A 27,194-nucleotide genomic window follows, 5' to 3' on the forward strand; every position below is an offset into this window, starting at 1 on the left:
GAACGACACTGAATGTGAAACTATTGGTGAAGCACATTCCTGAATATATTACAAGACACAAGTGTATAATACCTTTTTTATACGAAATTTTTGTTCGTAATACCAGGTAAATGTTAAGTTGAGGAACTTCAAACTAAATGGGTCGGCAATCAAACGTTGATTTTATCCCTGATAAAGTTTGGGAATCCATTAAAAACAAGAAAGGTCCGTACCCGTATCATTATTTGCAAGTATAACTGAATGTAATTAGAATCAAAATGATGAGGAAGTTTTATGGTCGCCATAGTGATTTGATTGATAATTACTCTATTTCTGTGTGTGACATGAAGGTGTACATATTTGAACCTCGGTAGTTTGGATATTGGTATTATCTATCAAGGTGTATATTCTTTTAAGAATGATATACTGTTTATATTGTTTTCATCAACGCTCGGTTTAAATTTACACATCATCATCATCATCAGTTTACATTGTCCACTTCAACATGACATGACCAATTTTAGCAAGGATTTATTTTTCAAATTTAAATTTAACCTTTATAATGGTAAAACCTAATGAACAAATATATCACCCCTGATCACACCGATAATCTGTACTGCTACCATGAGTGTTTACTATGTCTTTATATTGGTACATAAACACATTCATCAGCATATTCATCAACTGGTATATATACACATTATTATCATTACCATCATTTATACATATACATCTCTCTCTCTCTCTCTCTCTCTCTCTCTCTCTCTCTCTCTCTCTCTCTCTCTCTCTCTCTCACACACACACACACACACACATACTCATACCAACCCACAACACCCCCCCCTCTCTCTCTCTCTCTCTCTCTCTCTCTCTCTCTCTCTCACACACACACACACACACACACACACACACACACACACACACACACACACACATGCACATGCACACGCAGACACACCACACAAACACATACACATACAACATACACACACCACAACAAAAACATAAACACACAAATTAATACCAACTAGCGAAATACAGGGAGACAGAGAGGCTAGACTAGAAATGAAACGCAAAGTTGCACGTGCAAGTTATATAGAACCAAATGTCCACGGGAAAAGTAATAACAGGAGTTTTAAATAACACTGTAGCTTAAATAGGTAATACAATTAAACTGAATTTATCAGAACATATGGAGTTAAGATTTTAGCCGTTCTCTTTTTTATGTAAGACTTTATCATGATCAAAATTTCGTTGTGTAAGCGATTACTTGTAAGATTCTCATTATTTATTATTTATATTCACGCAAATCCGTCAACTTAGTCACAAGCGTTTTGTTGAAACGCGTGTCCATGCTATCTAGCTATGGAAGAAATGGTGTGGTGATTGTTTTGTTGATCTGAAAAGAAAGGTCACATGTATCTCAAACGAAGTTTTCTTGCTTCTCTCCATCCATCCTCTCACCCTCCTACAAGTCAAGGCCTGCTTCTTGTTTCTCTTTGATTTAACCGTAAGGATAATTTTGAAGTGCTTCAAGAAGTGCACAACAGAAAGAAAGTCTTTCTGGATGATATAGAACTGCCTCACTGACTTGGTAAGTGCTCTATACTTTTTTACCTAATTAAATGGGCCCACAGAAATTTCTGTAAGCCGGAAATGATACATGGACCAATTGGTATTTGAGTGTCTCAAAGACCAGTCGGCATTTGTATGCCCACGCTGATCGATGTATTCTTCAGCTTATGCAAGGACTTTGTTATTCCTGATAAATCCTTCACAAATGGCTACAATTCCTTCGAGAGACCGTACATTCTTGACAGAAGTCGATATTGCCCGCTCTTCTTCTATTCCTACATTTGTGGGATTAGTTGAAATACTCTCCTCAAAGTGCGAGGTAACACACTTTCCAGATTTATTACACGACCTAACTTTTTTGTTTGTTTGAGATCAGCGGCCACGAAGCGATCGGATATTTGTTCTCTATCTGCAGCATATAATTTTATCAGTTTATTTTCATAGTACAATTACTTCGTCCAAGGACATTAGGCATATATGCCACTGGAAACCGGCTTAAACATTTTCCATCAGTCTCGCGAAGTTTGCTGATGCTGAACTTAATCCAAATGGCATAACTGTAAGCTCGTGCAGACACGACTGAGTACTAAAAGCCGTCTTAGGTCGATCGCGACCAATCAGTTCTAGCTGCCAGAACCAAGCGTTAATGTCGACACTGGAGAACCAAAAACATCGTGATAGGTTGTTTAGTACCTCATATATCCTTGGTAAGGCGTTCACACAAAATTGTAATGTTCCATTTTTCTTTTTGACACGGACTATGCCGGGTGAAAAAGGGCTGACTCAAGTCCTCTTGACACTTCTTGTGATCACCAGATTTACCAGAGATAAAGTAACAATTAAATCCCCAATCGTTGCTATTAAGAAATTGATTTTATTCCGTGAAGTGTTTGTCTTGTAAATAGTAAATACAATACCTTTCAGTTTTAAGATACGAGAAAACGTATTTCCTTTTAAGTGTTTCCCTGTTACCTTGGCAGTTTGCAGATAGAAAAGAAACCTCTCCATCATGTACCATTCCCAACGATCGTACTTTTTCATGTCCAGACAAAAGAGGAGAGGAAATGAGAGATAGCCGAGCGGAGATAGAGAATATAAAATCATACCCGAAAACGAAACAAAAATGTCAATTTTTCTTGATATCGCATGATAACTGAGATTTTTATTCGGAATGTCCAAAATTCAGTAAATTGATATAACTGGCATATACTAACTTATTTACATTAGTTGTTTGCTAAACCCTTTCTTCTTCCCATTTTGCGCAATACAAGTTATCCTATACGTTCCTATATTGATCTTACATACAGTTATCAATATATTTTTGATTCTTCAGATCAAGAAACGCATTTCAAATTTCTTTTGACTAAAGGTTATATTTGTTCCATGTTATTCTTTACAATTATTTTTTTTTAACATGCAATATTCTTCTGTCATCATGGAACACAAGCACAACAGAAAAACTGACATTTGATGGGGAAAAACTGTGCAAGGAAGATATCAGATAATGGAACAATGTGTTACGGCCCAATAAAACGCCTGCGCTTGCTTCGGGAATTATTTTTTTCCTTTCTTCTCTTTGTTTTGTTGTAGACAAGACAGTCTGTTCGGAATACCTCGTGTCCGGACTCTATGGCTTGGATGATTCGGCATTAACTGCATCAACTACACGAGTTCTTGGTTCCGATAATCCCAGACCAAAGAATGCCAGGCTTTATCATAATGGTTGGTGTGCGAACGACAAGGATGTGAAACCGTTTATACAGGTATCGCTTTTGATATGAAAATTCAAAGCCTAAAAAGGGCGTGGCACTTACCAGCTTATTACACCTGTATTCATAAGTACTAAAACAGAGGTATCGGTCAGAAATAAATATATCAGAAAATAAAAACGTAGGTGTCATGTAGCAAAAAAGCTCGAGAAACTTTGGACCAGATATCTCCAAGAGTAATCGACTTATTTATCGGTAACACATGCTATATTTGCAAGAGGAGTTATGACGTCATGTTTAAGTAATGATAGGTTAAAAACAACATGGTCATCATGAATGAATTACTTTGATTAGGGTATTTTATTAGGAGTATTGAATAGCATATATACGTTTTGAAGGTATTTTCATAATGATTGTAGATTCAAAGGCATCAATACGCACAATTATATACTGGGCACACTGTTGGAAGATAAATGTATCTATATCAAAGGGTAAAAAGTTTTGAGATATAAACACGAGAGAAGCTAAAGAATAATAAAACAATTTTAACCCACTTTGAATCAATGTCATTCATGTGTGTTTTGTATGATTGCACAACCCTCTAAGACAAAGTGAAAGTCCCAGTGGCGCTGAAAATTCAAAATACTTCAGTGGGTTCAGCTTCACTATCAATAGTGAGCGTGGTATCGATTGGCTCCAATAATTGCACAACAAAGTCTGTATTCGCTGTGCAAACTCGGCTTAACTCTCTGCTTCCTCATCTTTAAAACATTAGAATTTTCGGCGGGTCACTTCAGGCACATCTGTCCTACTAAATCTGATTTTCTGTTTCGATATTCGACAGGATCGCATCATCATTAACAATAATCATACTGAGTAATTGTTTATGTCACCCGTTTTCCTAAAATATACACCCAAACTTGAGGGCAAATAGCTTCCATCTTTCCTCCCTATGTGGGTATGTTATATCTCTGGTGGCTTTTACATCTTTGACGACGACGATGGCCCATCCGTCCATCATCAGAGCTGTAACTACTCCTACACTATGTGGCTTTTCCCCTCCCCCTAAGTTAGGACATCGTCTGGGGGGTTACTACTTGAAGTCCGTTTGCCTCTAAAAGTGGATTGTTATAGATCACATGAACGACATGAACCGTCAGTCAAGCGAGCCGCGTCGCGAACCATGATAGTCAACACCCACTCTCAACGCCTATATCAATCTTGGGTATGGATGGTAGGGTTCAGTCTACTAGTGGAACCCCTCCAAGTATTCGCTGGTTCTATAACCCTAAGATGAGTTCTAGATTGATTGGGGTTCCCGCTTGTAACATTGTTTTGTCCTGACAGAGAGGTCTTGAACTCTAGCAAAGAGTGGATAATCTGGGTTTGATCACCTCTTGTAACTGGGCCCCATGTACTCCTATCATCTATTTGATAACAGATTGTGGTCTGCTGATGGATGTTTGCCGGGGGTACCTAGTATCCTAGGGTGTGTCCCAATTCATGAGTAGAATAGTATCTAGAGCTAAATTACCAACCTGGAAACTTTACCCCTGTGCTTCAGGTTCTTAACCGACTGACTCCTGAGTTGACACTCTCCTGTGAATCACAAGGGTCTGATTCATATGTAAATCCTGATTTACTAGCCTTATGTTCAGCACCTGATAATGTTGAAACATGTGTATTTTGTTCCCTCACATACCTGCCGTCCCTCGGCATGGCTTGTAGCAAGGATCGAAAACAGTTACCAACTTCCTCACAGTGTGATAAAGTTGTTGATTTCTATACCTTAGTAGCAATAGTCGTGTTATCCAATAAATACAAACGTGGTGTAAAAAACTCTGAGTGTACACATATTGATATCATATTGATATTAGTGATCGTTGTCCATGTCACAGTTCCTGGGTTTGCCACATCATCAGTGTTAGTTGATTTCAGGCACTATTTTAATGCCTGCAACAGCACGTCCTGGTAGCCAACCCTGCTATATATATCCATGCCTATTTCTGATAACAGCTGGAAGACCCTAATGCTAACCCTACAAAAAACGTTTGAGCAGCGCAAGGTTTGTTCCGAACTACCTACGACTAATTGTAATAAAAAATAAAATCTAAACAAACACGCTTGATCTTGCGTTGTCCATTTCACTTTGTCAGTAGTTACAACCAGGGAAGGTAATTTTCCCCGGTTTTCACTATTATTTTGTCTAGGATCTGATAATGTGGGGGATATCAGCTGTCCAATACAGAAATGAAAACACGGTATTCCGATTGGTCAAAGTAGAGATATATTTCACAAATAACATTTCATCAATGAAAGAGAAAACAAGCATTCCCCATAGAAGTTTTAAAGGCATACTTTCCAATTAAATTCTTCAAACCAATCTTGAATAGCCAAGCAGCAATCAATAAGTAATGACTGATATATCGGCATGTTTTAGGTTCGTTTTCCGAGAGAGACAGTGTTTAACACTGTGATATTACTGGGCCGAGGAGACATGTGGTATTGGGTCAAGACATATATCGTTTGGTACAGCATGAATGGCAACTCATGGACTTTAGCGACTTCACAAAACAACCAATCGAAGGTACGCTTGACTTCAGCAGTGAACACAAGGGATTAGTGTTAAGAGTATATTTTTTTTCACAGATTGATACCAAATATCATGAAATATAAGTATTTTCTTATATACTATATAACAATCATAGGTAAGTTTGTCCTTAATGATTGAGTTGCTTTATCATGATACATTTTGTTCACCTTAGCTTATTTCAGCACCCAGGATATAATTTGCAATTACTTTAATTTAATATAACTTCATATAAATACTACTTATGCACATTAGCTTTAGTTTGCAGTTATGGAAAATGTCCTATTCTAGGTTATAAAACGCTTGTTTTGAATAAGTCGTAATCTACAAAATGATGACCAAATTGATTTAATCACATAACTGGCCTGTTATGTTATGTCATATGTCCAAGCAAAACATGTGTCTAATAACATCGATGTGACGTCATAAACAAGTTAGGTCTTGATGAATACGTACCGTTTGGGTCGAAATAAATTTGTCTTTTAGTATAATTAATTTGAGAATTTTCGTTTGTTTTTAAGAAGATTTTTATGTATCTATTTAACAAAATCTTATATTCGTGTCGATTTAATATTTAACTTCACAAATAATTTGATATGTCTATATAGGTAAGGCTCATGATATATCATTTTTTTAAAATTTGCTTGATGAATTCGGTATTCTGTTTCTTTTTCGAAATGTATTTGAAGGATTACATGTTTGACATATATCGATATGCAATTAATTCCTACATAATATGTTACACTTTCGTGTTCGCATACACTTTGTGTATTGTTTGTATCAATCAGTGTACTTGTAAACTGAAAAGGGGCGATTTAAATGACGTTTTAAAGAAATTTCGCTTATGGACTTCGTTTTGATGACTTGATCCGGTTAATTTCAAAGCTTTCTGTTTGCTAAGGTATTGTGTAGTTGTCAAATAGATTTTATTTGATTTATCACCACGCAAATTTCAAACTCCGACTTTTCTAGAATCTTATCACACAAAATAAATATTTCAGCTTGTTTCTTGATCTTGAGAAAGAGTGAAAATGTCAAAAAAATAAGATAACCACTCTTTTTGGCAAAATCTATACTGTATCGAGCATATTGAATCAAATGAAAAAATAACATTTTAACAATATCTGCTCCTTAAAATTTTAATACCATACAATAAAAGACGGAAATATATTCTTAAAAATAAAACATATTTTTTTCCTGTTACACATATTCTGACGGCTACACTGCAGTAACCTTTCTAAAATGTATTTGTTCAAATAAACCGTAGGAGTACATTCTTGATTTGTTGGAATATTATCAAACATCATATTACATTCTATAAGCATGTGTTCTGCGTCGGGTACATATATCAGTATTTTAGTTTACTATTTTTGTTTTCATGTAAAACGGTAGATATTTACCGGAAACTATGATAGCAATACCTTGGTGAAATCAACCCTTGTTCCAAACATCACTGCGCGGTACATTCGAATCTTACCCCAAAGCATACATCGACACATTTGTCTTCGATTTGACCTTAGCGGTTGCTACAATGTTGAAGAAACAGGTATGTAAAAACATCGCTATTAATTTTTTTTCCTTTCACAATACAGGACAGGGAAGCACCTATATACATGATTTGTATATGATAACGTACCACCAACACGAAAAACTCATCCTTTGGACCTTTGTAACTTGAAAACTGAAAAGAAATTAAATACTTTTTTATATATAAATTGCGATTTCAATAACTTTCTCAAAAAATATTAGGATATTTTTTTAAGTATATAAATCTGTCATTATCAGATGGCAACAGGTTTAAATCTCTTATATGTGAAAATAAAGTAATATTGTCAATTATTCTATTATCTTTCCCTTTAATATCCATGCAGAAGAAATTAACTTGTTTATTTTAAAATTATAGTCCTTTATTCCAGAGCGATACTCAGAATTCAACAGAGTGCCAATTTCACCACCTATAGAATATGAACAGCATGTTTTGCTTGAGACACAGTCAAAAAATCTTCCAGTGTGTGGTAAACTATGCCACATGGAAAAGGAATGTCGTTTCTTCAACTTTGACATCATCCAGAAAAAATGTAGTATGTTCTCCTTAATGCATACAACATCCACAACATTTTCTGCCGAAATGACGCCATTTTTTTTCAACAAAGGTAAGCTATATATGATTGAACATAATTCTTCATAAATCACCACAAATGTACAAAAATCAGGTATGTGCATTACTGAGAATCGATCTTACCTTTTAACAAACTATTCCACTTTTATGTATTAAATTGCAAATGTTATTTTCATGTAATAATGGTGAAGAGATGTCGGGGTTTAAGTAGTTTTCAATATCTTCTATGATATTCATGTAACAATGTTAGAGGACTGCGGTAGTCATGAGGTGGTTGGGATATAACGCTAATTCTTGCAATCGTAAACTATTTCATCTTAGCAGCAGTAATATTGTTAAGTTAAATGATTAAACCTTATAGCTTTTAGAGAATTGATGAACTTCAGCAACTTCACTGTCTTTTGAATTTATAGCCATAGTTTATAGTAATGCCAAACACTGCAGTTGTCTTTCAACCTTGCAAACACATGCACTGAATTATGCACGATATCGTTGCTGTTTTCCCAATATTCAAACAGCGAGTTTCTCCAATACAAAATTCATTTAATCCACTAACATAACACAATTTCCTGATCTGTAAGTAGTATTTCAGCCAGTTCCTTCAGTTCATGAAATTATCCTTTATCATCAAAGTAATTTATCATTAGCAGGCGATACCTTGATGAATATAACACCAGGCAGAAATTCCCAGTGGAAAAAAATCCACTTATATCAATAAAAGGTTAGGTTGTTTTGAACTTTTAATCATACAGTTACGGGACAATGATTTAGATTGTATAGCCATGTAGCTCTTTTTTCAACTTTAAGGTAAATATACGTCTCTTGGTTACCGTCAAATTCAACACGGAAGGTTCATGTATAAAGTGAACGAAGTCAGTATGAATCAGGAGAGTGCTTCCAAGGAGTGTATGCAGCAACGTTCATGGCTGATCAAGATCGACTCCGAATCCGCCATGTTGAGTCTACAGAATGTCATCGCCGGAAACGTTAGACTGGGTAGGAATAGACGTCCATTTTTATTTCTTTAAACTTTTAATCAGCTGTTTCGTGTCTGACAAATGGATGATATTTGATAGTTTTTTTCGCTTAATATCACATATCTCGAATTGACATCATATATAAGTACAACTAAAAAACATACATGTCGACTTTTTGGTTTGAAAAAAATTGTCGAGTTAAGTCGCGATATTTCAATAGACCTATTTTTAGTGTTTCTAACTGTTCTCCAAGTCAAGTGTTCTCAAATGAGAACAAGGTTTAATTTACCAAAGAAACCAAGCAAGCCAACAATGGTTATGAAAAATGCCAATTTCACATATAATGTACATGATGTTTGTATTTCAATAATAAGGAACATCCATCTTTATCAATAACGTAACCGACATGGATAGCTTTTCACTAAGCTTTATGGCAAGTGTGATAATTCTAATTTCCTTACGGTGAATTTTCAAAAAATTTCATAAAAAAATATATAGTATCTACAACTGATTATTCTCTGAACATGTCGAAGCTGATCTAATATTCAATAGCATAATCCAGTGTCTGGATTTTCTTGCAAAAAACACGGAAGAGTAAGCGTCTTCTGCTTCATCGTCGACACCCGCAACGTAAACTTGGTTAATCGAAATAATTAATGTCAAGTGTTCTCAAATGAGAACAAGGTATACAACAGTCTTTCCAGCAAACCTGAGGTAAGTATAAAGACCTCAATTTTATTCACACAACCCAGTAAAGTATTGGTGAAGCATCTCTTAACCGATGTAAGTATTGGTCAGTCGTTCCTAAACCGAGGTAAGTATTGGTCAATCATCTCTAAACCGAGGTATGTATTGGTCAGTCGATCCTAAACCGGGGTAAGTATTGGTCAACCATTCCTTAACCTAGTAAAGTATTGGTGAATCATCTCTTAACCGATGTAATTATTGGTCAGTCGTTCCTAAACCGAGGTAAGTATTGGTGAATCATCTCTTAATTGGTGTAAGTATTGGTCAGTCGATCCTAAACCGAGATAAGTATTAGCGAATCATCTCTAAACCGATGTAAATATTGGTGAATCATCTCTTAACCGATGTAAGAATTGGTCGGTCGTTCCTAAACCGAGGTAAGTATTGGAGAATCATCTCTAAACCGAGGTAAGTATTGGTCAGTCTTTTCTAAACCGAGATAAGTATTGGTCAATTAGTCATAAACAGAGGTAAATAATGATAAGTAACTTCTAATGATATGATATTCCTAGATCGAATTCTTTGTTCATGAATCTATCATGTTAGGCATGTAAATTGCCAGTCAATCCTATTTGTTAGTTTTAATGGCTCTCTGATATCTCATACTGTTTATTTATTTATGAAACATGACACAAATATTTTCCTTCTCATTTTTGCAGAACTTGGCTACCCTAACTTGTTTGTGTCTGGTAGGTATTTGTCCATGAAATGGCAGCACAATGACGGCTCAGCGATTAACAGCTCCCTCTGGTCGCCAGGAAACCCTGACCCAGGTCAAGGTCACTGTGTAGTGATGACACCGTCTGGCCTTGTCAGCGCTAATTGTTTGGAGAAACATTTCTCTGTTTGTGGTTTTTAGAGCAAATCACTCTGGGAAAACGCTATAGAATTAAATTATATAGTGGATTAGAATATCATTTACCACCCAAGTACCATATTGTGTTTTTAGCATAATATTGAAGTTATTTGTAAAAATCAATTAAATTAGGATCTCTGAGTATTATTCCTGAAATCAAAATATGTAACGAAGTAGACTATATATGATCAATGGAGTAATAACGACAAAACAGAGACATAAACAACAGGTAGATAAAATATTACTTATATTTGTTTATAAGGATACACACTGTCGATATAACATACTATATATAGATTTTATATTCATACGTTGAGTTTACCTTTTTACGTGTCTAACTGATGAATTTCGTATTGACTGTTCTTTTTTTCATTTCTTGTACATGGAGTTATTCTACAGATACTGAAACTAGTGACAATTTGTTTCTGTAATGTTTCTATCCATATACCACTATTCAGATTATTTCTTCAAAATACTATTTGAACTTCTGCAAAAAACGTTCCATGTCTTGGTGATAGGACATGATCGAATGGAGTTTTGGAAATGTCATTCAAAGATATAATAATAACTGTGTATTCTAAGCAGGTCTCTTTAAAATCTGAAGTGATCCGTTTTTATTGGCTGCATAATTCATTTTATCTTATACATTAGTATATTTGATAATCAAACAAATAAAAAATACTATATATTTTTTATTTTACCTCTTTTGCATTTTGTATAATTAGTATCCCTTTAGTGTGAAGTTCTGTAAAATGTACAATATGCTTTTAATTTGAAATAAAATTCGCGTTAATTTTTTTTCTTTTTTTGATAAAATATATACATTTTTTAATCTATCGTGGGGTTTTCTTTTTCAAAGCAATGATAATGCATGTAGTACTGAATTGAACGAGTTAAAAGTAGCAGTATACTGTGTTGTCACTGGCGATATATTTGTTCATTAGATTATCCCGTAATACAGGTTTTAACTAAAATTTAAAAAAAAATAGATCATTGTTAAAATTGGTCTTGCTATGTTGAAGTGGGGTCTAATTCTTTTCAGAATGATATTTTAGCCTTGTGTTCGAGATTACTATTTGCGCAGTCTCCAACCTGTGTCTAGGTACTAAAAACTAGCTTCACAGGATATGAAATTTTCATAGTGTTTACACGTGGTCATGTTGTGAAGGATTTTCAAGTTGGAATTGCTGAACAGTAAGTAGTTTGTTACAATGACAGTGTTGTTAATTCTAACCCAGGTGGTCAGAAATAAATTTCTTCTACGTTGTAGCGATAGTTTGGAATATGCATTTTTTTGTTTGTTTTTTTTTTTTTGTTTGTTTGTTTGTTTTGTCTTTTTTAATTTTCTAACTACTATACTTTATATCACCGACATTACCAATAATTCAGAAAAAATCAAATAAGCTGTTCCTGCTACCTTATTTTTAATGCATACTCATCTATATTACTCAGTCGACGTAAATCTAATAGGTTGCTTACGAATGTGCTTTCACTGTTTGATATCTTTTTATAACTAATATACATAATATTTAACTTAACAAATAATGTACGCATTTTAACATATTTATAAATCTTCCCGAAATCCTCATTAGTTACTGTATTTGTGACTTATAATTTTTGATGTGTAAAATTTACCGTTTTGGAGTGAAATATTCGAGAAATCATGAACCTTTTTCAGAAAAAAATATGCATGGAAAAAAGTTACGATCACTACGAAAAGACCGTAAAGATTCAAGGTAGTACAACATTTCTATTAGAGTTGTCGTTCTTTACAGTCACGACGTAGGGTACCACAACGCACTCTTGGATAGATTAAACCAGTCATAAATTCTTTCAGAAGTGAAAGACGAAACATTTCTACGATTGGGTTAAAGGGACCATTTTATGACCCTTGTTGTATCAACTGAATGTTTTGTGGCAATGTGTGTGTTGTTTTTGTGGCAACTATGTACTGTTTGTGGCAATGTGTGTGCTGTTTTTATGGCAAGTGTATGTGGTATTTTTGACAAATATGTGTGTTGTTTTTGTAGCACTTGTGTGTGTTGTTTTTGTGGCAACTGCGTGGTTTGTTTTTGTGGCAATGTGTGTGCTGTTATCTCGGCATTTGGGTTTTGTTTTTATGGCAACTATGTGTGTGTGGTTTTTTTTTTCAACTGTGTATTGTGTGTGATGCAGATTGTATAATCTACAATTTTGTGAATTTCATAAAGCCTTGAATTATATAGGTGAAAGGTGTCAGGTGACGGAAATGTCGTTAATTTCGAAAGAGTTGTCTCCCCTACGCCTTTTGGAATTTATTTCATTGCTAATTACTTTTTATCCTGACTCTCTTCAAATAAAATATGACACTTATATTAAAAAATATATGCAAACTAAAGGAAACAGAGCTAACATACCCACCCGCTTTAGACCACTGAAGGCTGGTAATAATTGTAAATTGTTCCATCCTCTAACCCGGACGTTTAGAGCGTCAGGAAGATTATGATTATATAACAGTTCAAGAAGTAGATCTGCAGTTATATACATATAATTGCTATATTATCTTATCATAGTACATATTCTTTAATCGAGTGTAAAAAAGACCTATATTGGATTCCGAAACTTCACATGAATCCATATATGCTGGCTCGTCTAGCTGTTTAACCAAGCCATTGTCGAATCTTCTTACCATTGTTAGTACTTTCAAATCAAGGTCTTATTGTGATAATGATTAATTTAGAAGGAAGTGGAATTAATGTTAAGTCGATTTTTAAGAACTCAAAAAGAGATTTTGACAAACTACCAACACCCTTGTATAAACATATTTGATTTCCCTACTCTGTACACCACGATACCCAATCCTAATTGAGAGATCGCCTTTGATTACTCTTGATAACTTTCCTTTCCAAGAAAGGTATACGGTGGTGCAAATATATGGTTGTGAATTCTACTGACACGTAAACTTCCATATCAAAGCAAACCATAAACGCTGGACGCAATCATACAAATACACGAGTTTCTGCTCAACTACATCTTCGTCAACAGCATTATGGTATACCTATGAAAACTTGCTTTTGTTTTCAAACAAGGCAGAATTTATCGAAATGTTTATCAAGACTTTGCAAGGTCCTTCAATTTCACCTTCATATATATTTTGTTTGTGTCTTATCCTTAAAAAGTCAGGGCCATGGTAGATTCTTCTACGATAGCCACTTTTCGTGATCATTTCCTATATTGAAACCAACAAGGGCAGCTTTCAATAAAGTTGTATGAGTAGCGTACATCACAGGCAAATATGGAGTATTGTTACAGTTGATAAATAGCGATCTCATTGGTAAATATGTTATTTTGTATGTGATATGAAGCTTGACGTGTTTGATGCTCGTTCGTTTCCTTCTTGATATTGTATTTGTGTACCCTGTTCTATGTTTAGAATGTTACATTACATACATGTATAGACAAGGATTTACATGGCGGGTGTCATCGATGAAGCAGAAGACACTTTTCTGGAATATGTTTTTTATCTCCAATTATTTCTCAGGAGTCTCGGTGTAATTTTTTGTTTTCATATTTTGCCCCGATCGATTTCATCCCATTTGGGTATAGTATAAGATTATAATGACGTTTTTATTCTATTGGTTCTTATTGTAGAGTTAATGTATAGGAGGTTTAACAAGAGTTTCAATTCATGCGAAATAGTTCTACTTAGAAATTTCAAATGGTCGAACGAAAATTAGAATATCGAGTCGATCATTCTGCAATAAGTCTTAAACACTTTTGAAACAAATGAGAACATACATTTATTAAATCGGAATAATTTCAATCATCGTCGCATTAATTTTCGTTGTGCTTCATCTTAACATCCTTGTACAGCCTCACTTTTATTTGATATGATTGAACGCGTTACATATTTGTATTCATATGTTCAAATCAAAGCTTTAGTCAAGTTTATTTGTCACTTAGATAAACGGTTATTCTGCATTAAAATGAATGATTACTTATTTAAGGGACTAAATGGTAGGGAATGTCGACCAGGGTTAATTTGAAGCTGATAATCTTTATCAATCAATTTATTTCCATAAAGTGCTAAAATATGGTGAATAATCTACTTTTAAGTATCACAACGCTTGCCCGATATAAAACGCACGAACAAAATAACGAAATATAACCATTTAGTCCCTTCAAGTTGTTTATGTTTTGTTGAATACATTGTACAAGTATGCAGTTGGCTTTCATCAATTTTATCCGTAACAAATAGGAGTTTAATGTCTAGATCTTGTATTTAGCAATAACGCAAACAACAGCTAGTTTGATTATGTTGTGTTAGATATCGTTTGTATGTATATAATAAATATTTGGGCAAAATCCATATGAGTTTTTCTTGTTATCTCAGAACAAACGCAGATACCGCAAATTATATATTGTGGTTTTCCTGGATACTCTTCTTCTTTTTAGAAATAGCAGATCTCTTTTGATATTGTTTTCATATATATGAAGGCCCGTCTGTCTGTAGTTTGAAACTTTTGACTGAAAGTGTTTTACGAAGGTATACAAAGTTAACTGCCTCCTCGGTAAATCAACCAAGAAACTTTTGATCTAGAAGATGTCACTTGTCAACTTGTACTTGGTGGTAAAACATATCACTACAAAGGTCAACAAAGGTCACTGGTATATTGCTTATCAATATGGTATACTTTCAATGAATTGTACTCAAACAGATATGAAAATCAAAGATATATCTATATTGATTAACACCATTGACTTACTTGACCTTTGATCTATGGTTACCTATGTATTGACCTTTGACATAATATGATGTTCTGAAATAAAATAGTATACATGCAATCTGTTCTCTGATATCAAAATGTATGAAATATCAATAAAACTCGATGACCAATTTGAATTGTGACCTTGACCTTGGATCACAGATATACATGTATTGACCTGTGTAATATTTTTGTACTAAATGTGCTATTCGTTGGAAAGTATACACTATTGATAAGCAATGATGACCTATGCTAACTTTTATCATAGTAAAAATCTAATATAAAAATATATGAAATTCGAAAAGAGCCAACCAGCATTTTCCAAGAAAACGCGATAGCAAAGTTTCGTTGTCAAATCTAAAGGATAGTTGAAAGGATAGTTGCCTGTCTGATTTCCTTTTGATAAGTCACAAAATAACATAGGCACAACAGGGACCATGGGCAACATACATATGATATTTGAGATAACTTCATAGAGTATTGTCCAAGAATTAGCGACAACAATTATTAATTATCGAAATCGAAGATGGCTGCCTGTCAGTTATGATTTTGTTTTTGATTATCCCATAAGCAAAATGAAAAATAAAATAATACAAAAATACAAGAGGAACCTACATGTGAAATTTCGAAAAGATCCATCCAGTATTACTGAAGGAAAGGCAATTAGAAATTGCATTGTCAAAATCTAAGATGGCCGGATGGCAGTCTCTAGATATCTTTTTGTTTTGTTTTTGCAAGAAAATCCAGACACTGGATTATGCTATTGAATATTGGATCAACTTCGACATGTTAAGACAATAATTTGGAGATACAGGACAATTTTTCATGGACGTTGTGACCTGCTTCGATACGCTCTTTGGTAAATTAAACCAGGGAACACAAGAGAACAGTTAGAAACACTACAAATAGGTCTGTTGAAAATATTGTGACTTTATTCGACAAAAATATTCAAACCAGAAAGTCGACATGTATATTTTTTTAGTTGTACTCATATATGATGGTGTGATATCCATCTGCAAGGTATCGCCTACGCTAATGATAAATTACTTTGATGATAAAGGATAATTTCATGAACTGAAGGAACTGGCTGAAATACTACTTACAGATCAGGGAATTGTGTTATGTTAATGGATTAAATCAATTTTGTATTGGAGAATCTCGCTGTTTGAATATTTGGAAAACAGCAATGATATCGTGCATAATCCAGTGCATGTGTCTGTAATGTCGAAAGACGACAGCAGTGTTTGTTTGGCATTATTATAAACTATGACTATCAATTCAAAAGACAGTGAAGTTGCTGAAGTTCATCAATTCCCTAAAAGCTATAAGGTTTAATCATTTAACTTAACAATATTACTGCTGCTAAGATGGAAATAGTTTACGATTGCAAGAATTAGCATTATATCCCAACCACCTCATGACTACCGCAGTCCTCTAACAATGTTACATGAATATCATAGAAGATATTGAAAACTATTTGGTAGCTTCAAACTTCAAAACAAACCAGAAATGTAGGAATTCCTCAAAAATTCAAATTATCTGAACGCCCGTCATTGTAGACTCAAAATGATGCTTCTTTTTCAAAATGAGTTTTAGGACCCTTCACTACATATCAAGTGTCTCAAGCAAAACATGCTGTTCATATTCTATAGGTGGTAAAATTGGCCCTCTGTTGAATTCTGAGTATCGCTCTGGAATAAAAGATTATAATTTACAAATAAGCAAGTTAATTTCTTCTGCAGGGATATTAAAGGGAAAGATAATAGAATAATTGACAATATTACTTTATTTTTTCTTATCAGAGATTAAACCTGTTGCCATCTGATAATAACAGATGTATATACTTAAAAAATATCCTAATATTTTTTTGAGAAAGTTATTGAAATCGTAATTTATATAAAAAACGTATTTAATTTCTTTTTCAGTTTTCAAGTTACGAAGGTCCAAAGGATGGGTTTTTCGTGTTGGTGGTACGTTATCATATAAAAATCATGTACATAGGTGCTTCCCTGTCCTGTAGGGATGGCAGGTTTGTGAGGGAACAAAGTACATGTGTTAACATTATCAGGTGCTGAACAGAAGGCTAGTAAATCGGGATATAAACATGAATCAGACCTTTGTGATTTACAATGGAGAGTGTCAACCCAGGAGTCAGTCGCTTAACACTTTATAACCAAAAGCACAGGGTTGTAATATCCAAGCTGGTAATTTAGCTCCCTTGGATAGGGACACACCCTAGGATAATAGGTACAACCAGGCTGACATCCACCAACTGACCACCATCGGTTATCAGATGATAGGAATACATGGGACCCAGATTATGCACTCGTTGCTAGAGTGCATGGACTCTCAGCCAGGACAAAACAATGTTAAAAACGAGAACCTCAATCATGATGAAGTACAGTTAGCTAGAACTAATAATAGGGTTACTGAACATCGGTTCCACTAGTAGACTGAACCCTACCATCCATACCCAATAGGGATATAGGCGTTGACAGAGAGTAGAATAAATGTTGACTATCATAACTCGCGACGCGGCCCGGTTGACTGACGAGACAAAGGTTTAAGTCGTTCATGTGACCAATATCAAACTACATTTTAGAAGCAGACGTACAAGTCCCTCAAGTAGTAACCCTCATGCGATTTCTCAACTTAGGGGGAGGGGAGTAGTCACGTAATGTAAGAGAGATGACAGCCCTGATGTTGGACGGATCGGCGATCATCGTTGACACAGATGTAATTATGGCCATGTAGTCAGGGAAGGGAAGATGAAAGCAATTTGCCCTCAAGTTAGGTTGTATAATTTAGGAAAACGCATGGAGCCTTTAAAGAATTACTCAATTTGTTTACTGTTATATTGGTGATGCAATCCTTTTAAATATTGAAACAGAAAATAAAAGAGATTTAGTAATAAAGATCTCACTGTAGTGACCCACCGGGAAATCTAGTGTGATAAACAGGAGGAAACACAGAGTTTAGCCGAGTTTGCACAGCGAATACAGACTTTGCTATAAGCTATTGCTCAGATTTATTTCTGGTAAAACACAATATTAAGATACATACAAACATGTAAAGTAACAATTTTGTTGAACCAGGATAACACAGTAAAGACCGAAGACTTAATTCCGCTGTGGTCCCTTTACTTAAAAAAAAGTTACATTACAACATGAAATACCTTACATAATACAAAATGCACAAATATTATTGATATAATATATATATTTTGTAAAGAACCTAAAACTATTTAAACTAAAAGTTTGGCAGGAATATCATTGTATCACAGAAAATGTATCCAATTATGAGGTATTTTGTAAAAAAAATCTCGAACAGCTTTTTTAAAACTTTGTTTCCCGCTAGACAAATGTATTTCCACGGGAAGAGAGTTCCAGGCCTTTACTCCGTTAAAATAAAACGTTTTTGAAATTTGACCTTTACAAGAAGGCACAGCAAAATTCAGACTAGAATTCCTTGTACTATAATAGTGTTGGTCACAAACCGATGTCGTGCAATTATTGGGGCCAATCGATAACATACTCACTATTGATAATGTCGCTGAACCCAATGAAAAATTTGAATTTTCAGCGCCAGTGGGCCTTTCACTTTGTTTTAGAGGGTTATGAACCTTTTGTGAAATCATACACGACACACATGAATGATGCTCATGCATACAACACCACATAGGACCAGCTTGATGCGGAAACATCTCTGAGGGCTGTAGAAAAAAGATGACAGCACAACGTGTGATAGAAATAAATGCTAAAACAATAAATAAGTATTTAATAAGTATTTTAAGGCATCGGTAGCTAACCACTGAGCGTTGTTTGAATCTCGAGTCCGACACCCATTCAGTTTTATATTGTCATAATGAAAAAGAAACAATAAAAAGCACTTCAACAAGTAGCGAAATAGTTAAGAAAGTCATGTCACGTATACATGTAGGTAGCGGATATCACCGTCCATACCACTGTATCTGAAAGATCAAAGTTCCATAAACAGGGAGATTTCGTTTCATGCTCCCTGAAACTAATGGAAAATTTCCACGTCGGTCAAGTTCTCCGACTCCCCCACCTACATCATCAAGAGACCAGTCTCCTATGAGGGAGGTGGAGCTAGTGGTTTCCCTTAATGTAACTCAAATCAATGCCGAAGTGGTCATGTGGATGACATGATGTTAGGAACTAACTATTTATCACATGAACGTGTGTGTGTGTGATCGACGACATATATCGCGCTTATGGACTGGCCTAATCTCCATCCGACCTCAACTGAACTGGCATACGTGGGACGTGTTACAGCCACGCATTAACGATCGTCCACGACTTCATGTCAACATACAAGAGCTTGCTATTGATATTCGTCATAAATTTTCATGGATTCCACAAACAACTATACGGTTCCTGATTCGCAACTTCAATAATCCTAATATAAAACCCTAATCAAAGTTTTTCATGCATGATTATTATGTTGTTGTTAACCCATCATTACTTAAACATGACGTCATACCGATAAAGAAGTCTTTTACTTTTGACGATACCTGGTCCTATGTTTCTCGAGCCTATTCGCTACATGACACCAGCTTTCTTTTTTTGTTTCCTCATATCGTTACAGATACCTATGAATTATTTCAGTCCGATACCGCTGTTGTAGTAATTACGAATACATGTGTACTAAGCTGGTAAATGCCATGCCTTTTCAGGCTTGGCCTTTTCATATAAAAAACGATACCTGTATATACGGTCGAGTATCCTCGTTTTTCGAACACCAAGCAGAGAGCTTTCCATTAGTATAAAGCCTGGCATTTTGTGGACTGAGAATACCGCCGAAACCTGAAGTCTTTGAAGATGATGCATCTAAAGCCGAATCATCCAAGCCATAGAGTCCTGACACAAGGTATTCCGAACAGACTGTCTGGTCTAGAACAAAGCAAAGAGAAAATACAAGAAAATATAATTCCCAAAGCAAGCGCTGGCGTTTTATTGTGCCGGAAAACATTGTTCCATTGTAAGATATCTCAAGCAGTGTAACGTTCGTTCCTTGAACCTTTTTTCATCAAATGTCATTTTTGCTGTTGTATTTGTGTTGTATGTTCACAGTTGCATGTCCAGTAAAACAGAAAAAAATATTGGATGTACAAAAAACAATATATTGTAAAGAGTAACATGAAACAAATATAGGATCTGATCAGAAGGAATTTGAATTGCATTTCTTGATATGAAGAATCTGCAATTTATCTATAACTGTATGTAGGATAAATATAGGAACATATAAGATAACTAGTCATGCGCACATTAGACGGACGAAAGGGTTTAGCAAACATTTACTGTAGATAAATTAGTATAAGTCATTTATATCAATTAAAACCGTCATATCACAATCTTAACATTGACAACAATAGAAATTTCTAGACAAAGACTGTGTATTGGCATGTAAACGGAAAATAGAAATGTAAATCTAGTTTCAACAAAACAATGGAGAAAGGAAAACAGATGAAACAAGTAATTACTAAAATAAACATAACAAACTGGAAAACACCTTTAGGTTAAACGATATTTTCTTATAGCTGTAACTGATTCAGTCATCATTCAAAGGGAGAAAACACTTACCGGCAATGACGTGACATAAATTCCACCATGTCGTGGCAAAGTCAATCCAAAATCGAAGTTTTCTCACTTTTACATCCATCTTTCCCATAAGTGAAATTAAATTGTGTCACACGTGGTCTTATATTTTGTAATGGTAAATGTTCGGCACCTGGAGAAAACTACCTCAACCGACCAGCTCAGTCGATTACTCAAGATAGGTATGGCAACGTTCTAGTGGATATTAGGTTTGTGATAACACATCTGTTTAAACGATCCACGTAAAATAAATGATGACAGCGACGCAAATAAATATTTTCGTTAATTGTTATAGTATAGCTAATTCAAATGAACAAGCATAAACGCAGATTAATCAGAATTTTAAGGACTAATATTCTGATATAGAGTTTTCGTCTCGGAGAAAACATCTGCTGGTGAACCCATCAAGCAACTTGATTCTATTCCTCTCAGTAGTGATGGGAAAATACATATATATTTCAATATTTCATTTCAAACTATCGATTTTTTATGGAACATGACTTCATCAAGGAATGTAACGACGACAACAAACTTACAAATAAACTATAATTCATCGGTATACATATTATAGTGGGAGTATGATTAGTACAGTACAATATTAACACATGAAGAAGGCGAGAGGAGACGTTATAAAACAATGCTATATACGAGGGCTCCATGAACGCGGCGTGCGGTAAGTGTCGATTTGCTGTCGTTTTGATGATAATAATACATTTTATTTCTGAGGATTACATATTTAGCCAACGGCTAATCTTCCATATGGGCCTCTTGTTAGTAAAATACATTATATATGTGCTAGTTAAAAGTTACATATGGTATATACATAGTAAACCTGTAGTAAGATAATAATCTGCTAAAATATTGAATACACTTTAAAAAGTTCTTTAGATAATTTTCTTATAAAATCTGTTCATCCATGCTCCATGAGGTGATTACTGAGGGAACGTTTAAAGATTGCAAAACGTGTTGCCGTCCTTACCTAATTCGGCAAATTGTTTCAGAGTTGGCTTCCTGCAACTACAAAAGTTTTCCCATAAAACTTGGTACGATGTTTAGGAATATGTAAAATATTGCTATAGCTTGATCTTGTACATCTGGTATGGATATCAGACTTTAAGTCAAACAAACTACATAAATATTCAGGAACAAGAGGATGAACACATTTGTTTACCATTGAACTTATCCTGTAACGATAAAAATCAGCTAAAGGCAACCAGTTTAAAACACAAGACAAATCAGCAGATGGAGTGTCATATGGTACATCTAAAATCACCTTTGCTGCCTGCTTTTGAGCTTTGTAAAGCTTTTGTGACGGATTGTTTTAAACATCCGCTCCAGACTAGTGAACAATACAGGAAGTGGGGGAAAACGCATACATTAAAATATTTGATTCTAGCGTTCTTTAGAAGGTATGTCTTAATTCTTCTCAACAGACACACACCTTTAATTATTTTTCCTAATACATATTTGACATGATCTTCCCAGCATAAACACTTATCAATTTTTTACATCCATCATTTTAGCAGACTGTACCTGGTCAAGCTCTGTATTGTTTAAAGACAGATCTAAGACATAATCATTTCTACTATGTTTCTGCTTTGTGGTTATAACCATACAGTTTGTTTTGTCAGCATTAATAATCATTCTATTTTCTGTACACCAGTTTTCGACTGCATTTAGATCACATTGTAATTTATTTTGGACATTTAAAATAGAAGAAACAGAAGCTGATAGAGTTGTATCATGTGAGTACATATCAGTTTTACACTATATTTCTCAGGGAAGATCATTAATAAAAGTTAAGAATAAAACAGGTCCCAATATAGATCCCTGAGTAATAGTCATGCTTTGGTAAAATTCACCTGAAATACTTACTTTTTGTATTCTATTGGTGGGATAGGATTTAAACCAGCTCACCACTAAATCATTGCTGTGGTAGAGTTTCAACTTTTGGATTAAAACTGATCTACGCAGTCAAACGCTTTTCTAAAGTCTAAAAATACAACACCATTTATATTACCTTGAGCAACTTCCTGTGTCCATGAGTTAACAATATTCAATAAGGCAGTTGCACAGGAGTGATCTTTTCTAAAAACAGATTGAGGGGACACCGACAGGTTATTTGCACATGGATATTTGTAAAATTCACAGTGTACATGCCTCTCAGGAATCTTAGATAATGCATTTAAGACAGATATGGGTCTAAAATGGGACACATCTGATTTAGATCCACTTCTTTGAATTGGTAAAACTTTTGCAAGTTTCCAATCACTAGGGAACTTACCAGACTTTATGCTAAGGTTACAAATATATGTAAAAGGCCTAGAAACATGAGCATTTGATGATTTGAGTACTTTAAAATTAATTTCATCCAGACCAACGGACTTATGCTCGTCAAGACTTTTAAGAAAGTTTTGGACAAATTTACCAGTAATTAGTGGGATAGAAAATATGCTGTTTTTTCTTTCACAAACTCAGTAAATTTGACAAAATTTGACGAAACTTTAGAAAGGTATTCTGTAAATTTACTAGCAATAGCAGTGAAAAAATGGTTAAAAGTTTCAGCTATTTCACATTTGTAAAATATTTCACAATTTCCGTTTAGGACCATGCCAGACGTTGAAATATTCTTTTTCAGGGCAAGATCCCATACAAATTTTCATAGTCTACTAGGATTCTTTAAGTTACTTTCGATGATAGATTGGTAATATGAGGATTTTGCCTCCTGACCTTTTTTCAGATCAACCAAACGCTCACCATACCATTTCTTCCGTAGCTAGATGGCATGGACGCCAACAAAACGCTTGTGAAGGATTTGTGTAAATATTTGTAAATAATGAGAATTTTACAAGTAATCGCTTACACAATGAAATTTTGACCATGATTAAGTCTTACATAAAAAAGAGAACGGCTAAGATCTTAACTCCATATGTTCTGATAAATTCAGTTTAATGGTATTACATATTTAAACTATTGTGTTATTTAAAACTTGCGTTATTTGTTCTCACCGTGGACTTTTGCTTCTATATAACCTGCACATGCAACTTGTGCGTTTCATTTCTAGTGTAGCCTCTCTGTTTCCCTATATTTCGCTATTTGGTATTCATTTGTGTGTTTCTGTATTTGTTGTGGTGTGTGTATGTGTATGTGTGTGGTGTGTGTGTGCGTGTGCATGTGTGTTTGTGTGTGTGTGTGTGTGTGTGTGTGTGTGTGTGTGTGTGTGTGTGTGTGAGAGAGAGAGAGAGAGAGAGAGAGAGAGAGAGAGAGAGAGAGAGAGAGGAGTATGTATACGTATAAATGATGGTAATGATAATAATGTGTATATATGCCAGTTGATGAATATGCTGATGAATGCGATAATGTACCAATATGAAGACATAGTAAACACTCTTGGTAGCAGTGCAGTTTATTTGTGCATTAGATTATACCATTATAAAGGTTAAATTAAAATTTCAAAAAAATAAATCCTTGCTAAAATTGTTCATATCATGTTGAAGTGGACAATGCGGGGCTTCGTAATTTTTTTCAGAATAATATTTTTCCATTGTGTTGGATATTACTATCAGTCTCGAAACTACGTCTACACACCAAAAGCTAGCTTTAGAGGAAGTGAAATGTTCATAGTGTTTACACGTGGTCATGTTATGGAGGATTTCCGAGTTGAAATTTGCTGAAATGTAAGTAGTTTGTTGCCATGACAATGTTGTTGATTTTAAAACAGGGCTTCAGAAAACCATTTCTGCTATATATTTGTAGCTGTAGTGTCAGGTTGAAATTAGCATTTGTTGAGGTGGTAACAATGACAATCACATGTCAGAAATTTAAACAATTTTAATATCATTAATATCAATGTAATTGTTATGTAGTTTATAAATATATATGCATGTAAGGATGTATTTTCATAACCAAACTGCTACACTTGTATATCTCAAACAGGACTGTTCAAAAAGATTTACAAATAAACTGTTCCCTGCAACTAATCCCCGTAATAATGTGTACATGTAAACTGATGATGATGATGATGTTTACATGTTACATGTAAACTGTTGATGATGATGATGTTTAAGTGTAAACTGATGATGATGATGATGATGATGATGATGATGATGATGATGATGATGATGATGATGACGATGATGATGTGTAAATGTAAACCGAGCATTGATGAAAAAATATAAACAGTATATCATTCTTAAAAGAATATGCAGCTTGAAAGATAAACTCAAGTCTGTTCTCCAGGATCCTGGTGTTGAATTAATACATCAAGATTTACATAAAACCTTTGTGATTGTTCCGACACACAAGATATCTAGTTATTTGATCCTTGATTGCATTTTTGTACTTCTTGCAAATAAAAATAACAAGGCTCAATAATGGCGGAATCTATACCTGTTCACTATTCAATATTAACAAAGAAAAAAAACCTGGCAAATCAGGATTCATTGAACATCAAGAAAATATCAACTTGGCAACATTATCATACTTCAAACTCAAATTCAATAAAACTAGTACAAGGATAATAATACCAGATGTTCTGAAAGAGTAAGCGTCTTCTGCTACGGTTACGACACCTGTTGTGTAAGCCTTAATCAATCCAAGCAAATAATGTCACGTTCTCAAATGAGAACAAGGTATATATCAACGGAACCAATAACCAAACTAAAGAGCTTCAAATACGTCCACCTTCATGTCACACACAGAAATAGAGTAGTTCTCAATCAGATCACTAATTTTGATTCTAATTACATTCAGTTATACTTACAAATAATGATACGGGTACAGACCTTTCTTGTTTTTAATAGATTCCCAAACTTCATCAGAGCGCATAAAATCAACGTTTGGTTGCAGACCCATCTAGATTGAAGTTCCTCAACTTAACATTTACCTGGTTTTACGAACAAAATATTCGTATAAAAAGGTATTATACACTTGTGTCTTGTAAAATATTCAGGAATGTTCTTCACCAATAGTTTCACATTCAGTGTCGTTCTATGTATCGACATCATTCAAATGCCATAACTGCACATTTTCTATGGATACAAGGAATTTTTATATACATGACAAAAGATGAATATGGATAGAAAAATAATCATTTTGAAACTGTGTGGGCTTCATGAACTGGGCCGCAGAGGGGATTAACAGTATCATGGCGCTGCAGATTTAATCGCTACGAAGCAATTGACACCGCAGATTGATAACTACTTTACTAATTCTCTGTTTCTCAGTATAAGTGTATATTTAAAAAATCAAAATTTTCGATATTTACTATGTCATAACCGCATTGATTTGGTGATGATATCATAGTAGTGTATGATTCATTAATCATTTAAATATATATATCTATATATATATATATTATATATATATATATATATATATTTAAAGATGCATTGCCAACAAATTTGCGGAGACGCCGAAAACGTCAGTAAAAATATGCTTAACAAACAAGTTTTATGCTGTCGCCTTTAGAAAAAGCATTATTGGAGTTTCAGGCAAAAATATATAATTAATTGTTTGCAAATTAGATTGGGAAGACCTAATTACATTTTTACTTGTAGTTGATGACATTTAAACAGTGTTGTTCAGGATTGCTCAGAATTTTATAATTTAGTTTAAAATATTTCAGCGGGATTATATAACTCTTGGCACACAGATGAACAACAGGAATTTAAAGTCACAAAGTGTAAAAATCCACGCTGTGGTACATGCGATTACATGATGGAAGGAAAATCATATAGTTTTGAAACAAAAGAGTTCACCGTAACTTGTGATATGACATGTTATACAAAAATGTTATTTATGTGATAACATGCCCAGGCTGCAAGGAATTTTACATCGGAGAAACTAGTAATAAATTACAAGCTCGAGTCCGTGTACATAAACTACATATAAATGTACCACAGTATCGCCAGATTAAATTAAGCAAACATTTGGACATATGGGGAAAAAAGAACTTTCTTATATTTCCATTTTATCAAGTCTAGTCAGACAGTCATATTGTTAGAAAAAAGAAGAAAAAATATTTCATCAAAACATTTAATTCCAAACTAAATAGCTTAACCTAGACTTATCTTATTGTACATTTATTATCTCCCATATAAATATGACGTCACTATTGAGTAGCATTGTTCATGACGTCACAATTGTAGCTATGTACACAATGTAAAACATCTGAAGAAGAAATGAAAGCAGTAATGTTTTACAGCTCATCGTGTTTTCCGTTATTTTATTTTTTTTTTAGTTTTTATATGTTTTCTAGACATGGAGAATTTACCATAT

At 34.3% G+C, this 27,194-nt stretch overlaps 1 protein-coding gene across 1 annotated transcript in view; it reads left to right on the forward strand.

Annotated features, from left to right (window-relative positions):
* The first annotated feature begins 7,384 nt into the window (after positions 1 to 7,384).
* Positions 7,385 to 27,194, forward strand: part of LOC132564745 (uncharacterized) — a 37,643-nt gene continuing 17,833 nt past the window's right edge. The window contains exons 1-3 of the mRNA XM_060229375.1: positions 7,385 to 7,399; positions 7,757 to 8,006; positions 8,780 to 8,968. Of these exons, the coding sequence (XP_060085358.1) occupies positions 7,385 to 7,399; positions 7,757 to 8,006; positions 8,780 to 8,968 (454 nt within the window). The remainder of the gene's footprint in view (positions 7,400 to 7,756; positions 8,007 to 8,779; positions 8,969 to 27,194) is intronic.

The sequence above is a fragment of the Ylistrum balloti genome, unplaced genomic scaffold (assembly GCF_031769215.1).
Source record: "Ylistrum balloti isolate Yb309-2 unplaced genomic scaffold, AGI_CSIRO_Ybal_v1 Utg372688, whole genome shotgun sequence".
Lineage (NCBI taxonomy): Eukaryota > Metazoa > Mollusca > Bivalvia > Pectinida > Pectinidae > Ylistrum > Ylistrum balloti.